The following is a 19,452-nucleotide window of genomic DNA, read 5'->3' on the forward strand; positions in this document are numbered from 1 at the left end:
GTATTTTTTCTTAAACTGTTAGCAATAACTTCAACATAGCTTTTCTCATACTCTTTTTGTATGACGAAGATTTCATCATTTTGATGCAAGTTTTTTAGTATGTTGAAAATATGTGTTTTCAATACTGATTTCATCAGAACATATGATGCTGGAAGAACTATGCTCCAGCCTCTATAGAAGTAATGCCTTTATTGTCCTGATGGCACTGGAGCTGGAAAGACTTTACGCACACCTTCTGGCAACCTCATTATCTCTAACTGGTATCCTCTTTGCAAGGGAATGTCTCACAGCAGTTTTGACATGACAAAGTTCTAGAGCTGCAGAATGTCTCTTCCTAGGAATCAATTACCTTTGTAACACACAACCATCTCCCACACAGCTGCAAGTACTAAGCATTTGTTACATGGAAACAGATACACTGATCCATTGCCTAAAGGTGCCCATACACTGCACGATTCTCTTACGAGAATCGCGGGAAATCCCGCGATCGTACGAGAATCGTGCAGTGTATGGAAGGCGTGCAACCGTTTCTACTGTATGGTCGCACGTCTTCCGTCAAACCAGCAGGCTGGAAAACCCGCCGGGAATCGTACGATTCTCGGCGAGTGAGTGGCCTGCTGGTTCGACAACTGACGAACGGGCCGGTGTGCACACGCGCACACTGCCCGTTTGCCGTCCTCGCAAGCCCGCCCCTCATTACAGTCATCGGAAGCCCGCCCCTCAGGGGGGAGGGCTTGCGATGATCGCAAGTACGATCTGCCTGTCCAAGATGGGCAGATCGTACTTTTTTTAAGTACTTTACAACCACCGCAAGACTAAGGTCTTGCGATGGTTGTACAGTGTATGGCCACCTTAAGGCCAGTACAGCAGTGCTAACACTGTGGGGCACATACATTCAAAATGTTACAGGCCCATAGACTGCCTAGCCCACCAAACTGATGGTTGGCCGCCTTGTAAACTACATTTTTCAGTTAAAAAGTACGTCTTCATGTTTGGTTTGGGCACTGTTACTTTCAGTGTTCATAAGATAAGTAGTGATATTTGTTTCTTTTGGCAGATGCTGGCTTCTGATGACAAACTCCCATCTGCCACAGCCAACTAGAGGCAAATCATGCACGCTGCTCCTGTCAGACCCCTGATGTCTCCCCTGGCCTTCAATACAGGCGATCAAGCACAGGATTGTGGTTGACCATCTGTTTACCCGGCACTTCAGCTGGGTTTGTGGCAGCTCTGAAGCAGGAATTGCTGAGAGCACAGTGCTTCCTATTCCATTTATCACAGAGCAGAACATGCATTCCTCAATCTGCTCCGGCTTTCCATCCTTACACCACGTGCTGTGGGGTAAGGGTTCACAATCACAGGCTAGTACAAGTGATTCAAGTGCTGGACAAGCTGTGCAGGCATCATAGGGTGTAGCTGTGTGGGTAGCCCCTGATGGGCCCCCCTGCTGTCCTCATAGGGGCCCGGTATAGGAGGGCTGGCTGTACCCCCCTATCGGCAGCCCTGTGTGTTGATATTGTACTGTTCCCAAGATTTGACTGTGTAACAGGAAAGGTATCAGGGTAGGCAGCTGAGCAACATAGAATTAAACTGCAGGTTATTTCTGTATTGGGTGTACCAGCATGGGCCATTCTACTTCTCTACTCTTTTCAGCTGGTGCTTTCTCAAATCAGTTTTGGGAGTTGTGCCTCTTTAAATGACATTCCTAAGGTATTATAAAAGAACAGACATTTGGTATGTCTATAAATTTGTTTTCTAAATAGCAGTTTAAAGAAGATATATAAGTTGATGTTTATTTTTCAGTCATTACTTCATTTGCTTTATATCCCTTCATCTATGCCTTACTCTGTTATAACTGCATGAGCTACCTTCATGATGTCATCAGCGTGTCTGGTCGTCTGATTTTCATCTAAGCCATGGGAAAGAAACTTTAATTTGAGGACAGCACAGTCAGTACCATGGTATCACAAGTAGTGAAGCAAACTGTTTGTTTTATGGTGCTGACACTGACTGCAGACGGTTGTCAGTGTGGAAGGAGACTGTTTCCAGCACAAGCCTAGTTTTATTCATATCCCATGTCTGAAAGATACACTTGCTACACATTATATATTTAATATCTTTACAGCCTGCTTTCTCATTTACAATTTTTGATTATTTTGGCTGACAACTATCAGGTTACAGCTGTAGTCGTATACATAATGCCATGTAAGTCACAAAACTGTTTTTTTTTAAATCATCCTCATGTTAACTCTTTAACTTACTGGCTACATATTCTGCTTAATGATTTGTCAGTCTGTCTGGCTGCAGAGTGCATCAGACACTGGTCTTGGGTAAGGATTCAAGATAACATGCTGCGCCAAGTCAGTAACACCCACTACATGGCCTGTAAATGTAATTTTGTCCAGATGAGAGGTAGGCAGTGTGCCAGTGGCTACACTAATTCATGCAGACCTCTGCACACAGTGAACATAGACACTTCCCTGCTGAGTTAAAACCAAGGTTTTGGAATTCAGAGGAATTAAATACTGTACATTTCACCACATAATTGGGCAAAGGGAATATAATTGTTACAGGTCAGTCTCTTCAGACTTGACCTATGCTGGTGTCTGCTCCGCAGCTGAAGGTAGCCGTGTCTCTGTAGAACCAACCTATTTCTCATCTGATCTCAATGCATTATATTCACTTCCCCTGACTAAAAGACTTCATCTCAACTTCTGCTCGTTCAGCAGTTCCAAGCAACAGGACACATCCTGCTCATGTGTGTAAATGTTTTCTCTACAGGTTTACATTGAGAAGTGCAGCTGTGCACTTCTAATGTCATGTATGGGAAACCTATTTAAACTTGCTCTGGGTAACTTGGAATTGCCTGAACAAAGACCCGATGCTGTGACTCTATTGTCAGGCTATATTTCCCTTCATGCTGCTCCTGATTTTCAGTTCCATTTTCTGTTTGCTGTTGACAGCTCGGCTTGCCCCTAAATACAATTCCTAAACACAACAAAGTCCCCAGCACACCTGCCAGCTAGACTGCAACAAAACAAATTACCCTGTCAACAGTATGCGTTAAAAGCAGAGGTTTTAGTTGCACAAACCTTTGGTCAAAAATATGTAGAAGCCACACCGCCCCATCAAGGCCAAAGGTTTGTGTGGTATGAAAATGCGTGTCACGTAAAAAAGTCCAAGCCCGATATTCTGGGTGGATTCTGCGCGTGCCAGCTATAGTAGTAGCCGCAACCGTGCTGAATCAGCACTTATGCTATGTGTTAATGGAGCCTTAAGCAGACTCTCTTACATTTTATAGTGCAGCTATTGGTAAGAGATGCACAGTGTTATTTGTTATACATCCCTAGTGCTGCTCTATTGTACAGTCAGAGAATCTACGCAGCCACTGAGAATACCTATATTTATGTATATTTGCTGCCATTTTAGGAAGCTCATTGTCTTGATTGGACAGTATCCTACCAGTTTCTGTGTGATTGTGTTGGAAGCAAAACGTTAGACTTTTCTGCATGAGCAGTACACTATCACTATGTGCGTATGCTCTTTAAACCTGTTAGTATTAGTTATTTCCCTGCCAGCTTAAGCATTAGGAGAGATTGTCAGTGTCTTACCATTATATTTTTGTGTTCTAGACATTAATGAATGCCAGGAGTCAAATCCTTGTCATCAACGTTGCTTTAATACCATTGGAAGCTATCGCTGTGGATGTGATCCAGGTTATCATTTGAAAGGCAGAAGCTGTTTTGGTATGTGTTTAAATCAAAGTTACTATGTTTTGTGTTTACTGTAATATAAACATACCAACCCATCTAAAACACACTTTCACTGTAGTGTAGTGTACATAGGACAAAAAAGCACAACTATAGAAAAGGAACTAATTTCTGGCCATCAGATGACCTCTTGAGGTTTGTATCCCCAAAAAAGAAAGAGCTTATATTTGTGGCTCTTCCGTTATCCAATTGAATCTGCTGCTAATGACATAATTGACCAGTAGTTGCATTTTTTCTGTAGCAATTAGATGTAATTGCTTATAAAGCCCTAGGCTTTGTCTTGCAAATTCTTACTTTGATAGGATGGTTCCGCACAGTCACTGATGTCACATTTGCAGGATCCTCCACCTCAGCATGGGTTGCTAGACATACTGTATGCCATGATAATACGCCACAAACTGCTGGTCCACATAGCAACTCCATATTTGTTTGCGTACAGGATGGAGTATTCTTTTATAATTTTTCCTTGTCCTAACCATAGGCACCACTGAATTGGCAGCATCTTAAATTACTTTTAAAGACAATTGTTTTATTTTGGATTATGAAGGGATTGGTTTGGTTAAAACCCTGCTCAGCTTCTCTCTTTCATTTTCAAATCTTACCTGAGCAAACTGAAGAGAGAAGCTGATTGATTGCCTTGGGCAACTGCTTCAGATTCTGTCCACTCTAGTTTTGATAAATTCCCTCTCAGAGTGTTCCATTTCCCCTCCCCTTCACTTTCAGTGAATTTCTCCAATTCGGACAGATTCTGTCCGCTCCAGTTTTGATGGCAGAGATTCTTACCTCTTACCACGTTATCCAAAACAGAAACAAAAACGTTTTTTTTTTTAAAAGATATACCTCAATTATAGAATAAAAGGTGCATTTAAGGAAGTTAAATCATGTTAAATATAGATAATGAACTAGGTAAAATTACTATTTCCCATAGATTTAAATGAATGTCACCAGAATGTATGTCGACCTGACCAACTTTGCAGAAATACACGTGGCAGTTATAAGTGCATTGACGTTTGTCCAGTTGGATTTACAAAGGCTGAAAATGGATCATGTGTGGGTGAGTGTTTTTTTTTTTAATCAAAAGAGTACTAGGTAAATATTTGTATTAAAGTATAAAGGTTGTGGAATAACAGGTGAGTTTGTGATAAATCTATTATAATCCCTATGTAGTCTCTTATTGTCACTTTCAACATACAAAAATAAAAACAAAATATTCAAAGAACCATAACAAGCTTGTCTGCAAAGCCGACACCTACAGTACCTTCGTAAAGGATACAATGCAGCAATACATAGCATTCATAGCATTGCTGCTTCTTAGCTTATACACTGTATAAGCTATGCAAGTAGCTGTAGACTTTCTTTGCATGTAAATGCATGTATGTTTACTATCTATTTTTTTAGCTGACTAATAATAAAATATTCTTACAATATTGCAGCATTATAGTACATGGTTATTTACAGTCACACACTTTCAAAAATCAATAACTTCCTTTTTAAAGGTACCTAATATTTATGGAGTCCTAATATTTTGGAAAGGTATTCTTTGGTCTTATTCCAGGACATTCTATAATCATATTACCATATTATAATAATTTATTCAAAAAACTTTTTTGTCATTGTTTTCAAAGCGTGGTAATTATTATGGTAAAAAGGTAAAGAACATCCCTTTGGGTGGTATATGATATCATCAAGAGCGTGGTTGAATGTCACTTTTAGAGGCATTTTTTGTTTTTTTTTAATGCCTCTGAACACTGCTCTATTTTAGCCAATGTGTCAATGCACATTGTGGCATTTAGATCAGTGTTTTAGAGCAAAGTCAAAGGGCATAAAAATAAAATGCCCCAAACCTGCATTTGGAGAGGAGCTTATTGGCATAATTTACTAATAAACAAGAGTGAATGCATGCAAATTCATTCTAGTGGCTATAATAAATGAGTATTCTAGCCAATATAATTTACACCCACATTCCTCTAAACCAGTGGTTCTCAACCTGTGTAACCTCGGGACCCACATGTTTCCTTGGTCATTAAGGCGTGACCCAAAAATGATTTCATTTCTGAAACATTTCAATTTATTGGTGAGGGTGTCTGTATGGGGAAGGGGGGGCATGAGCAGGGGCACCACGGCAGGTTCTCTACTAAGCCCCTGCTAATGCCCCCCGAAGCTTCTGCATTGACAGGAGACATTACGACAGGGGACACTATTGGATATTATGTGGGCTTGGAATACATAATGACCAGCGGTGTCCCCTGTCATAAAGTTCCCTGTCAGTGCAGAAGCTGGGGGAGGGGTGCATTAGTATAGGCTCTGCTGCAGGTAAAAAAATTGCAGCGGAGCCCCACTAAATGTGCATTGCAAATGCCCCACTAAATGTGCATTTTTATGCTGGAATTTTATGCCTGCTTCTAGCAGAATGATGCAGCATAGATGGGAGTATTTTAATACGCCCATGTGCATGAGCCCTAAAACTTTAAATTCTCTCAAATATTTGTCAAAATAACGAAAAACGTTCAGATTTTAAAGGTTGGAATTGCTTGTTGAAAAAAAAATTGTTTTAGCGCATGTATGTGTTATTTTTGTTTATTAATAAACAATGAGACTGAAATTAAAAACCAGAGTTGTATTTTAAATGCTCACATGATTTGTGATTATCTTAGATATTGATGAGTGCAGGGATTCTTCACATCGTTGTAAAAGCAATCAAATATGTGAAAACACATATGGAAGTTATCGGTGTGTTTGTCCGCGTGGATTCAAGTCTGATGGCCCAGGAAAGCCATGCATAGGTATGTGAACTTTGTCTGTTTTACTGAATTCTGTCTAATATTATCTTAAACCTTTAATTCTATCATTCGGTATTATACAGATTTAGATGAATGTGAAAAGCAAGATGTGTGTCAACATGAATGCAGAAATGTTCTTGGAAGTTATCAGTGCCTGTGTCCTTCTGGTTACCAGCTCATGGCCAATGAAAAGACATGTCAAGGTACTACTATTTCCAGTTTTTTTGGAATGATTCTTAAATACTTTGGTCTCATGTTGTTTCCATTAAGGTTGCTAATCCAAACAGCATTATAAATAATCATATTGCCTAGCAAACAGAAGATGAGTGCTTGATAAAGGTTATTTCAATTGTTGCATTTCTAGACAAAGTGCTGCTACTTTCAGTAAGGGAGTTGCTGACCCATTCATGAACTGGTTATAGGAATATCAAATAAGGGATAATGAACACTTGCTTGCAACAATGCTGAAGGTTTCAGTGATTTTCAAGCTTGCTGCTTTTTCTATAAAAATTACTTCTTTAGTCACCACTAAGGATTATCTCACTGTGTTGGGGTTACCAAACAAAGAAGATAAGAGCTCTTTTGCAATAAAAGTCCTCAATGATAGGTTTTCCTGAATAGTTCAACTCTTACAAATTTCATAAGGCAAAATATCACTCATGGATAATCTGAGCCAGAAGTTGGATTTATGACCCTATTAACTCAATTAGAAAATGGGTTGATGTTAGAGTGAATGGAAATTATGTAATGGAGATTTTCCCACATACAAAAAAACCCCTCAACATTTAGCTTTACACTACCCTACAGATGTGAATCTATAAGATATGTTGAGTAACTGGACACCAAAAGGGAAGGAAGCAGTATTTCCAATGAAGCACACAATGTTTGAAAAAACAGCACTTAAGGAATTATCAGTGATTATTGGCGATTCTAAATGATGAAGAAAATAATGCAAAGGGGTGGGCCCTTTTTTCCAGGGTGTCATTTAGCCTGGAAGAGGACTGTTGCTGGATCTGTGAGCACATGATATCCCCAATGAGAGCCCCCCGGCACAGCATGGGAATAGAAGGGAGCTCTTTCAATTTCTGATGACTTCAATATGTCTACAGGACCGGGAATGAAGAGAAAGCTCCTTAATGGGACACATGTAAAAAAATAAAATAAACTGATAGAAGTTTTAACCCTTTCCTACTGTATCCAAAATGAAATTAAATGAGGACTTCATCCAAACCTTTTTTTTCTGCTTTGGGTCACAGGAGTATATTTACTAAGCAAAAGGCAAATTCTTTTCTTTTAGTATGAGTCAGGTCCTGCCATCTACTATAGTGTTTAGCCATCTGGGCATCAGGCTAATTAAGTCTTTCTGTTAATAGATATAGATGAATGCCTTGCTCAAAACATTCAGTGTGGGGTTAATCAGATGTGCTTCAACATGAGAGGAAGCCACCAATGCATAGACACCCCTTGTCCTCCTAACTACGTGCGGGACTCTTCTGGGTAAGTAATTCTTTATAATTAACATAAACACAATAGTTACAGTTACATGTATTTTTAAATGTATTGGGTGATTAATTAAGTGGGACTTATCTTGTGTAATGTGTTAAACATGTATTCTTGATATTATTAATTAATTAATGTTCTCCATAAGTTATTTACCTGTGACTCTTTATACATTATAGACACTCCCAAAAATAAACCTTAGAAAAATAGTGTAACACTAATCGGGTGTCAGTAGGATCACACCCAGAACATCTTTCAGGAAATACCCTGCTGGCCAGCAGAAGAGCCAATTTAGATTGTACCTTCTAGTGCTGTCCCAAAAATTACTTTTCCTGGTACCAGGTGGCTTTCAAGCATTAAATTGCATCCAATTGCATTAAATTGCTTCCAGGTCGTGGAAGAGTGGTCATAAAGCCCTGCATATCCTTCCTTGAACTGTTTGATTAGCTGATTTACCATAAGCACTTATAACCATCAGCAAATTTATTTAATTTAAACACTGAAAGCAGTAGTATAACTACACACTAAAGGATCAGAGTCAGGTGTTCATGATGACATGTGACACATAATGATCAAAAGCCCTCACCCTGCTTCTGTTGTAATCATGGTTCCCTGCTCCAATATCTGGTACAGGGCAAAAAAAAACAAAGAAAAGGGGGGCTTTTTAACTGAATAACAATCCATATACAGTAAAAGAGAACTTTACTTACTGTATGTGAAAGGGGTAGAAATGCAGAGGTGAATGAATCACCAACAAGTGAAGGTCCAACAAAGGCTGCTAGCCAACAATGGTAAAGGGGCCTATTATTAAGGATGCTAAATTTCAGATATTGCAGAGAGGAAAGAGAGGGGGTGCTGAGCAGGGGAGCCCCTCAAAATGTTTCCAGACAATCAACATTGGGAGCTACATGCATTACAAACTTCTAGCCCTGCTTATCTTTATCCTGGATCAAGCCATTTGTAAGTACATATACAGATAAGGAATGGTAATGTTTGGGTAAAACAGTGGCTGGCAAGATGTGTATCAATTTGTTTCTCCACTTCATCAGCTGCACCTGGATTATCTCTCTGTACAGTAATTTAGGTCCCTAGAAGCTATACTGTGGACTTTCTTGACTGCCAGGGTCACACCATGCAAGGCACAGTAAGAATTTTTTGACAATCTCATTACGTTGTGCTCCTGCACTGGTATTTATAGCTCTGATTTGCAGGTGCATTTTTAGCAAACAGACCTTACTACCCCAATCAGCCGATTTTGAATAACACAGCTGTCTCACAATTTTCAACAAATTGTTTTTACTTATTCCCAGTGGGATTTGATTTATGCAGGCTTATATGACGTGAGCAAAAAAAAGTGCCCTTTAGATACAGTGATCACTTGTAAGCCCATATCTGGTTGGAAAGCCTCACTGTGAACCACAGTGAGGGGCGAGTCTATTTTCTTTAACATTCATTAAGAAGCACATTAATTCAGAGCCTGTTGATTATATTTCTGTCTACAGGAGTGTTTGGATCCTGGCTGGCAAAAAAAAATGTGGCCAGTGCAGTAAAAAAAATGTCTAGGAGGATGCATGTCTTTTCTTTTCTCTGCACAGAAAAGCACAACCTTTTTTGTTAGCCATTTTTTTCATCAATCAAGATTTTTAGACAAGCTACTTGATATCTATATGCAGCTATCGGAATTGGATTTTCCTCAACAATAGCTTTGGAGGCTATACCAAGACTCCGCTGCACTGGACGAGTATGGGACTAGACTGGAATGTGACCTTCAGGCACTGGTTTCTGCATTGTGGCACTTTCCAGGCCTTGTGTACTGTGTTAGTTAGCCATGGAGCACTTTCCTGATCTAGAGCTGTGGCACACCCTAAACTGTGATCCTGTCCATAAAGATTCAGTAGGCCGTGTGGGCAAAGCATTGGAAGCTACCTCAATATTAGGACCATTGGGCGCAATTGTAATCCCCATTACCATAAGTTTATCACGGAAAGGGTTAAGGCTGAGGAACAAGTGCTGATGTCATCCGCTGGATGGTGGTTAATGAGCATGCTCTGTTCTCTCTTTCCCACCATTCAACAGTGAGGAAGAATCTTCCTGCTGCCGCTCTTCACTGCAAGTGACTCGTAGATACATCCTCAGTTCATCTGCTGCCTGTGTACAGTGACCCGGTCACCTTTGGCCACCTGAACCTCTTCTGCTATTAGCCTATTACCATGTGTAGGATTAGCCTTATACCCTGAACTATGTTGCCCTTGCCACACATGGCACCATGTTGGAGACTAGACACATGAGGGAACGTTACCCTGCACTGGGTGCCTCCAGCATATGATCCACTAGCAGCTCTGGTGCTGCACCCGCTGAAGGGCCTGATACTGAAAGCCTGGAAATTTGCCCCTGCTTGGATTTTTTTAATTAATATTATTAATTTTGTCCTTATTTAAGTTTTAAACAAGTATACAATCATTTGAGTAGAACAATGTGCTGATATAGAGATACATATAGTTTGCAGGAAATATGTGCAATTTATATTATAGAGATACATGAATTACAAAGCAGAATAATCATCATAGATACATTTTGAAGAGATGAGTCTCTATTTGATGTCCTATGATCACAGATCACAGAGTATTTAGACTGAGCAGAATCCGGTCTTCAGAAACCTTTGACGATCCCTGTGGAGGATGCACCTGTTTTTAAGGACTCCATTGACTAGCGATTGAATGCCTTTTCAAAAGTTGTGTTCAAACTGGCAGGCCCTGCTTTGGAACCTTGGCAGAGACACTTGTCTGCCAAACACTAATCTATTGGGCTCCTGGATTTTGGGAATGGCCCCTACACCCAGAGGGTTTCCATGATCCGTGTCACGTGGGTGATTCCAGATGTAGACCTCATGGCCTCTAGGTTCAACAAGAGCTGGACATGTTTGTCTCCAGGTACAGAGATTCTCCAGTGGAAGCAGTGTATGCTTTAGTGGCTCTGTGGGATCAGTACAGCCTGACTTTCTGCCCATGAAACTCCTTCATCTGCTCTGAAGCATAGAGAGGGAGAGTATTCCGGTGATTTTAATAGCCCTGAACTGGTCCAGGTGGATGTGGTACTCTGAGCTGATCAGACTTCTAGACTCTTTGAGATAACCAGGATCTTTTTTCCCAGGGACCGGTTTACCTCCCTGCTTCACGGTTGCTGGATTTAATGGCATGGCTGTTAAAACCCAGGTCCGGAAGAACAAAGGCATCTTTGAATCAGTGGTCCTCACAATATTAAAGGCTAGGATGTGTTCTTATTGCAATGTCTACCGTTGCGCATGAAAGGCATACTTCACATGGTGAGACGCAAATAACTTTTTGCCAGGAAATTCTCTGTTGGTCAAATCTTTGCCTTTCTACAAAGAGGCCTGGAACAGCATTTGGCCATGAGTAAGGATGCACAGATACTTTTCGAGTACCAGTGCAGATACTTGGCATTTTCATGAGAACTACCAGGGTTGCAGCGGTTGCAGCTGGGACCTGCCTCTGGCACTCCACCACTGTCCTGAAATAATTAGTCTGTATTGTTTGAGAAAAACTGTCACATGACAATAAACAAAAATGTATCAGTACTCGTACTTGTAAGTACTCGGCAAGTACCAGTACTCGTACTCGCAAAACTAGTATCTGTGCATCCCTTTATTTATATTTATATAAACAAAATCGTACATTAAAACAGGGATGTACAAATCCCAGGAGCTCCGTGTGCTCCTTACAAATGACAGCTGCCTCCTAATTTTTGAATTTTTCTCTAGACTAGTCTTGGAGCTCAAAAGTATCGGTACATGTACTCGTATCTGTGTAACCCTAGCCATAAGTACCATAAAGGGTCAATTCTTTGCAGTTGCAATGTTTTTTCAAGACTGCTACATTCCCATTATTTGATTAGTACCTTAATACACAGTGTCTCTTATGTGGCTCCACCTGTGTAATCTCCAGTGACTCCATCGGATCTCAATTTGGCTCACACAGCTCTTCAAAAACTACCTTTGAGTCTATCTGGGACATTCCCTTTTCCACTCTCACACACAAGATTGCATTCCTTGTTGCCATCACTTCTGTCTAAAATGGCAGCTTTATCCTGTAAAGAGCCCTAAAGAGCCCTAGAGGCCCAGAACCTCCTTCCTTTTTTTTGTGTAGTTTTGGCCTTTCACCTCAACCAGGACAATGTTTTTCCACCTCTCTCTCCAGCTCCAGCACATCAGAATGAAATCTCCCTGCATTGTCTGGATGTAGTTCATTCCATGCATGTCTACCTCCCAGCTACTGCAACTATTAGCCTTTTGAGCTTTTCACTAAGAAGCCAGGTCTGCTTAATAATTTAAGGCCCCCTCCCCAGAACTGGATGGACAGAGGTACAAATACATTGGCAGATAAAACAGCTCACATACTGTGTATGTATTTTATCTCTGCATTTAGATGGTTGCTTACAGTTCATCTTTAAGAAACTTGTGATCTAGATTATGTCACCTTCAAATATGGGCTTGGAGAGCAAAAAGCTATGGAAGAATATTACTGTAAACCATTCTTAAAACTGTAATGTTGTATAATTTTTAGAGTATCTAACCATATAAAACTTTCAAATGCTAGACAAATATTCTTTAACCTGACATGGTAATGATATTTACTTTTTTAACACCACCAGGTATTGTTTGAAAAATTGTGCACCAAATGATCTGGAGTGTGCCCTTAGCCCGTATGCCTTGCAATACAAGTTGGTTTCACTTCCATTTGGCATCGCTGCTAACCAGGACTTAATTCGTTTGGTTGCCTATACACAAGATGGTATATTACATCCAAGAACAACATTTCTCATCACTGACGAAGATCCTTCACTGCCATTTTCTATAAGAGAAGAAAATATGAAGGGAGTAGTATTTACCAACAGACCACTTAAAGAACCAGAAACCTACAGAATGAAAGTGAGAGCCTTATCGTACAGCATAGATCGCACCATTGAATATCAGACTACTTTTATTGTTTATATTTCTGTGTCTCCTTATCCTTATTAAGGTGTTTTGTTTTACAGTGTTGATACCCTATTATTTAATATTTGAAACATCCCAATGTAAAACTATTTTGAGAAATAAAATGCAATGACTGTAAATTGTAAATATTTGCACTGTAGCAATCACTTGGAAATATTAATAAGCCAAAGTGTTGTAGCCCATACCAGCCAAACAGAATTCAGCTTTTACTCGGTTGGCTTCAATATAGTGAAATACCATAGATTACTGTTGATTACTACAATTGGCTCAGAAACTGCACTTTTTTCTGAAACCACTGTATGAAGTATGAACAAAAGCTCCTCCTTTTTTTCATTTATAATGGAGAGCTAAAGCAAATGTATCAAGAGCTCCAACAGGTTGTCAGTGGTTGTGTGTGCCACCAGCAGGTAGAGTAGCATTCCCAAAGAATCAGAGCCACACCACAGTTCACTGCTAAAATGAAAAACCTGGAAAACAGGCTTTGCAATGTTTGCATCCCTGAAAAGGCAGACGTGAACAGTAACTTAACAAAAAAATTCCTTTTGTTTAGTTTTGGGTTGATTCAGATTTTTATTTCTTTCGTTTTTCAGATTTTGGATCCGAAATTCAATTCATTATTTGGATTTCAGATCCATCCAAAGTTTTGTTTTGTAACGATCCAAATTTTCATTTTGGGACAAAGTCACAACCACCAACAGCCCCAAAAAATCTGATTGGCCGGAGAACAGTCATATTTAGTTTCATTATGAAGGAAATTCGGACAAATTCGTTCACATTCGGACGCCTTCACATACGGATATTTGGATGCATGATACAAAATGTGCATGTCTAATATTAAATTCATAGAAGCCCAGCTTCTTAAGACATCTAGTAAACATAATCTTTCCTCATTGTTTGCAGTGGAGAAAGCACACAGGGTCCCTGCGGGTCGACTACCTACTGGGAATTTACCAACATCCTTCTTAATTAAAGTGACATTAAACCCTCAGATTTTTTAACATAAACCAATACTGTAATGTGCGCCTTACTGTAATCCATGGTTGTTTCCCTTCTCTTTGCTGCTCTTCCTTTTAAATCCTCATTACCCATGGAAGTATCTAGTTTCATGAGAAAAAGGTGCCCATAACGAACATTCCTAAAACTATACATTGACCACTTTCTTAAACCACATGTTGAGTCTTTGACCTCATATGTCAAGGATACTCCACATTTAATTTCACTGATCCAAGATCTAGAAATGCCAGAGGGTACCCTTTTGGTGGGTCTAGATGTTGAGGTCCCATACTCATCCATACCACATGTCAAAGGGCTAAGAATGATTGAAAGATTCTTGGCCACTTTGGGGACGTCTGAGGGTGTGCACAATGTTTTCTTGCTACAACTCTTAGAGTTTGTGCTGATGCACAATGTTTTCCTCTTTGGCAACCAGCACTATTTACAAAAGCAAGGAACGGCCATGGGGACTAAGTGCGCACCCTCCTACGCCAATCTCTATTTAGGAGGCTGGGAACAGGACCTGTTGGACAGGGACGACTTGTCTATGTACCTGTGCCATGTTTTATCGTGGCACAGGTACATAGACGATATCCTAGTACTATGGACAGGAGGGGTTGATCTTTTAAGAGAATTTGTGGACATCCTAAATTTCAATGACTTCAATTTGAGATTCACGCTAACATTTGACAGCGACAGGCTACCTTTTTTAGACATCTTAATATGCAAGAATGCGAAAGGGGTCCTCTACACCAGCCTATATAGGAAAGACACGGCGGGTAACGCCATCCTCGAAGCAAGCAGTGCCCACCCACAAAATTTGAAGAACAGCATCCCATTTGGCCAGTACTTAAGGATCAGGAGGAATTGCACTATGGACATTGATTTTGAAAGGGAGGCTCAGAATTTAAGGATGAGGTTACGGGCCAGGGGCTACCCAAATAGAATACTTAAAAAGGCATATCAAAGAGTAAAGGGTGGATCCAACACACCCGCCAACAAAAAATCACAAAAAACTGAGAAAGAGGGCTCCTTTGTGAGACCAATTTTGACTTTCAACAACCAACACAAAGAAATATCGAGGATTTTTCAAAAACATTGGCACTGTTTAACTAGGGATTCTAGGATTTCAAAATTCCTAAATACTAGACCTACCATCACCTACCGACGATGTCCCTCCCTTAAGGATAAACTAACGAATAGTGACTTTTTCACTAGGAATGGCCCTTGCTGTAAATATCCCGGCACCTTCCAGTGTCAGAGGTGCAAATTCTGCCGATATGTCCATATGGGAACAAAAGTCACTACCCCTCGAGGGAAGTGTTTCACGGCTCATCATTTTGTAAACTGTGAAACAAAAGGTGTCATCTATCTAATGCTGTGCACATGTGATATGTTCTATGTGGGCAAAACGAAACGTATGTTCAAAAATAGAATCTCGGACCACCTGGCCGATATAGCGGCCAGGGATCTGAGGTCACCAATAGTGAGACATTTTGTCAACTTACATAATGGACATATCGGCGGACAAAATACTATGATAGAGGAAAACGTTCTAAAACAAGCCACATAAATAATTGATCTCTTCATCAATGGATCAAAAATTGCTCTTCCCCGACTTCTTTGCTGCTATTCAGAAGCAAAGAGCAATATACAGTATATAGTAGGGTTGCACAGATACTTTTCGAGTACCAGTGCAGATACTTGGCATTTTCATGAGAACTACCAGGGTTGCAGCGGTTGCAGCTGGGACCTGGCTCTGGCGCTCCACCACTGTCCTGAAATCATTAGTCTGTATTGTTTTAGAAAAACTGTCACATGATAATAAACAAAAATGTATCAGTACTCATACTTGTAAGTACTCGGCAAGTACCAGTACTCGTACTCGCAAAACTGGTATCTGTGCATCACTTTATTTATATTTATAAAAACAAAATCGTACATTAAAACAGAGATATACAAATCCCAGGAGCTCCGTGTGCTCCTTACAAATGACAGCTGCCTCCTAACTTTTGAATTTTTCTCTAGTGTAGTCTTGGAGCTCAAAAGTATCGGTACATGTACTCGTACTTGTACCGAGTACTGTACTTGGTATCTGTGCAACCCTAGTATATAGACATCAAATGCTAACTGCATTCTGACACACACCTTCCACAATTCCTCACCTCAGTTGCAATAAAAATTCTATATGAGCAGCTTACCCTTAAAGCTAATGTTTGCTTTTTTCTGGGAGTTAGTATTTGCCTTAGAGTTTATATTACTAGAGTGAAAAGTTATCTCATCTGTCCTGGTTTTAACACCGTATTCAAGAACCCTGCTAAGATCTCATAAGTGCTTACCAAGAACATTGTTAACATGATTTCTCCACTGTTTTCTCCTGTGTGGAAAGTTTTATCTAATTGAATTCCGCTTTTTTCTCTCTTTTTAAATAGCTCTCAGTTGATATGTTTCCTTTTCTGATTGGTTTTTGGGAATTGCTCTTCTGTTTGTCTCCTAATGCTGGACATAGAGAGCTTTGGAAATGCCTCTCTGACATCCTGTTCCTGTTGATATTTTCTTGGACACACTAAGGGCTTCTCCTTTGTGAGATCACTTATGATAATGTTCCTTGAAAAAATGGGAGCAGGACCTGGTGCATTTGGTTTTGACTCCAGAGAACAAACATATTCAGAATACTAGTTCTGATAATTAGGGATGTTCAGATACCCAGACCCAGTCGCAGCTGCAACTGCAGCAGCCTGGTAGTTCTCGTGAAAATGCCAAGTGTCGGCACTGGTATCTGAACTGGTATCTGAACTGGTATCTGAACATCCCTTGTGATAATGAACCATATTGATTGGATAGTTATGGCTTACTGAAAACACTGTCACCCACTAAAGCAGAAAATAAAAGATACAAAAAAGGGAGCTAGAATGGGCAGACCATACACTTAAAATGCTAGAGCTCAAACCCATACAAACTATATTTCATCTAATAAAGGCCTTGATGGTTTGCAGATTTCCACCACTTTACCCTAGAAGAACTCCAGTCGACCATAGCTACAATACAGTGACATGCGGTACCTCTTGTTCCAGGTGAGGCATTCCCAGCACGCCCCACCGCACCCCGTCCCCATCGGACAAAGCCCCGCCCCATCGGACAAAGTCCCACCCCCTGTCGGACGAACCCCCGCCGGACGAAGCAGCGCTTCGTTCATGACAGGTTATACAGCGGGGAGGATTTCCCCGCTGTGTAACCTGTTAGATGCCGATCTGAATGGAGAAAAAGTTGTCAGCTTCAGACTTTTTCCTCCATAATTCTAGGTGAGGCTCTGCCTCACCTGCCTCCCCTGACCGCACGTCCCTGCTACAATATATATTAATAAGGCCTTTGGCAGTGACGGTCTTCCTATAAAAATATACAAAAAGTGTGATTTTGTTCTTTTCCCAACCTTCTTGGAAGCCATTCTACAGAGTAAGCCTAAACATGTCATCCCTGCTTCCTTGACTTAGGCTATTATCAAAGTAATCCTTAAGCCTGGGAAGAATCTGGCACACCCTAACTCCTTTAAGTCCATCCATGGACACCAAGCTATTGGCTAAAGTGTTGACAAACTGTCTTAATAAAGTAATTTCCTAATTATTCCACAATGACCAGATGGGTTACACCCCTAACTGATCTACGGCAACCAATATTCACAGACTGTTTCTGAACATGTAGATACCGTATTTTTCCGTCTATAAGATGCCCCCATGTATAGGACGCCCCCCACTTTTCTTACCCAAAATTCAGAAATCAATATTTTCCATGTTCTTTTGCATAACTGATTACATCCAGTTTAAATTTTGCAGAGTAAAACAGCTGCTTACTGGTACCGGTATTTCTTTTGTTTTATGACATTATTATGGGCTTCCTGGGGCACTGGCTACACTCTCTCCACTGCATTAGCTGACGTCGGGTACATAAGGCTCATGATTGGATGAAACCTGTTAGCTTGTCTCTGCAATCCGAAGTTTCACTCGTGAGGCTAGTTTGCACAGGTATCGGCAGTTTCACAACCGCAGTTCTCTCTGCCCCCGTGTATAAGACGCCCCTCCATTTTTAGGTAAATATTTTAAAGAAAAAGAAAAAGTATAGTCTTATACACGGAAAAATACGGTACCTATCTTGTTTAGGGCAGGTACCTGCATGTTCAGAAACATTCTGTGACTATTGGTTTTTGTAGACTAATTAGGTAAATGGATAATCCTTTCTATTGATGCTGCCAAAGGATTGGACAGCATTGAGTGGTCTTACTTGTGGAGGGTATTGGAGAGGTTTGGCCTGGGCATAGAATCTGTGAGCTGGATACAGCTTTTATAGGCAAATCAGACAGCCATGCTCAGTACTAATAGTTTTATTATTATATGACCCATTCACACTATCAAGAGGCAGAAGATAGAGCTTCCCCCTTTAATCTTTGTTTGCACAGGTGGTGGAACCACTGGCAGTAGTACTTTGCCAAGACACCACAATCAAAGGTTTTAAGAGCCGTGAGAGAGAATTAATGAGTGATTTATACACAGAAGTTGCATTGATTTTTCTCCACGATAGAGACAAGAATCCCTAGTAAACCTAATACAATTGATCTGATATTTTGGAGATTTCTCTGGCTTTCAAATGAATTAGGACAAATCAGTCCTTATGTTTTTGGACCCTTTGCTAGTTTCCAGTATCAGTGTCCCAAATAAAATGTGTAAATACATTTAAATACATTACTGCACACCCAGAGACTTTGTCATGCTTCATTTGTCTCCCCTCATTGTTAAATTTCCAGTTCAAGTTCCTAAATATCAAGTTCCTACCCTTAACCTACAACCAAAAATATGGTCTGGAGGGGACATAGTGGCACTGGGGGGACATAATGGTAGCATGTGGGGTACCTACTAATACTAGGTTGATCAGAGCTATAATGAGGCACAGTATAATGGAGGCACTATAATGAGGGATCTCACTGATGAACAATGTAAGAGGGAATGTTAATGGGGCTCCCCAGTAATCACCAATGTAAGCAAGGATTTACATGTGGAGGGGGGAGGGATACCAACAACCGATGCAGGATTTTTTTTTATCACCCTATTATTACTGACCACACTCACTTTAAAAAAATCCACCCTCCCCCATTCTTGTGTTATTTGGTTGCTTCCATGTTTTTGAATTACATCTCCACCTTTCTAGGGGTTCTTACCCCTGATTTAGAGGGTAGGACCTTTTAGTCTCTAAAAGGCATTCTGAAAATCAGTTTGGAGTTGTTAAAATTAATTGAAGGCTTGATCCCTATAGTGTCTCTGCAGATATACAATTCCCAAGGAATCTTTCTATATATATTTACAGTTAAAACCCACCATTACGGTGCAACATAAATCCCCCCCCCCTTCCC

The 19,452-nt window shown here is 40.4% G+C and overlaps 1 protein-coding gene across 1 annotated transcript in view; it reads left to right on the plus strand.

Moving 5' to 3' along the window:
* The window catches only part of HMCN1 (hemicentin 1), a 225,361-nt gene extending 212,198 nt beyond the window's left edge, over positions 1-13,163 (plus strand). Inside the window, exons 101-106 of the mRNA XM_018552966.1 lie at positions 3,633-3,746; positions 4,699-4,824; positions 6,425-6,553; positions 6,634-6,753; positions 7,924-8,047; positions 12,719-13,163. Coding sequence (XP_018408468.1) covers positions 3,633-3,746; positions 4,699-4,824; positions 6,425-6,553; positions 6,634-6,753; positions 7,924-8,047; positions 12,719-13,085 — 980 coding nt within the window. The 3' untranslated portion in view covers positions 13,086-13,163. The remainder of the gene's footprint in view (positions 1-3,632; positions 3,747-4,698; positions 4,825-6,424; positions 6,554-6,633; positions 6,754-7,923; positions 8,048-12,718) is intronic.
* The last annotated feature ends 6,289 nt before the right edge of the window (positions 13,164-19,452 follow it).

This window comes from Nanorana parkeri, unplaced genomic scaffold (genome assembly GCF_000935625.1).
Source record: "Nanorana parkeri isolate BGI_ZX_2015 unplaced genomic scaffold, ASM93562v1 scaffold103, whole genome shotgun sequence".
Classification (NCBI taxonomy): Eukaryota; Metazoa; Chordata; class Amphibia; order Anura; family Dicroglossidae; genus Nanorana; species Nanorana parkeri.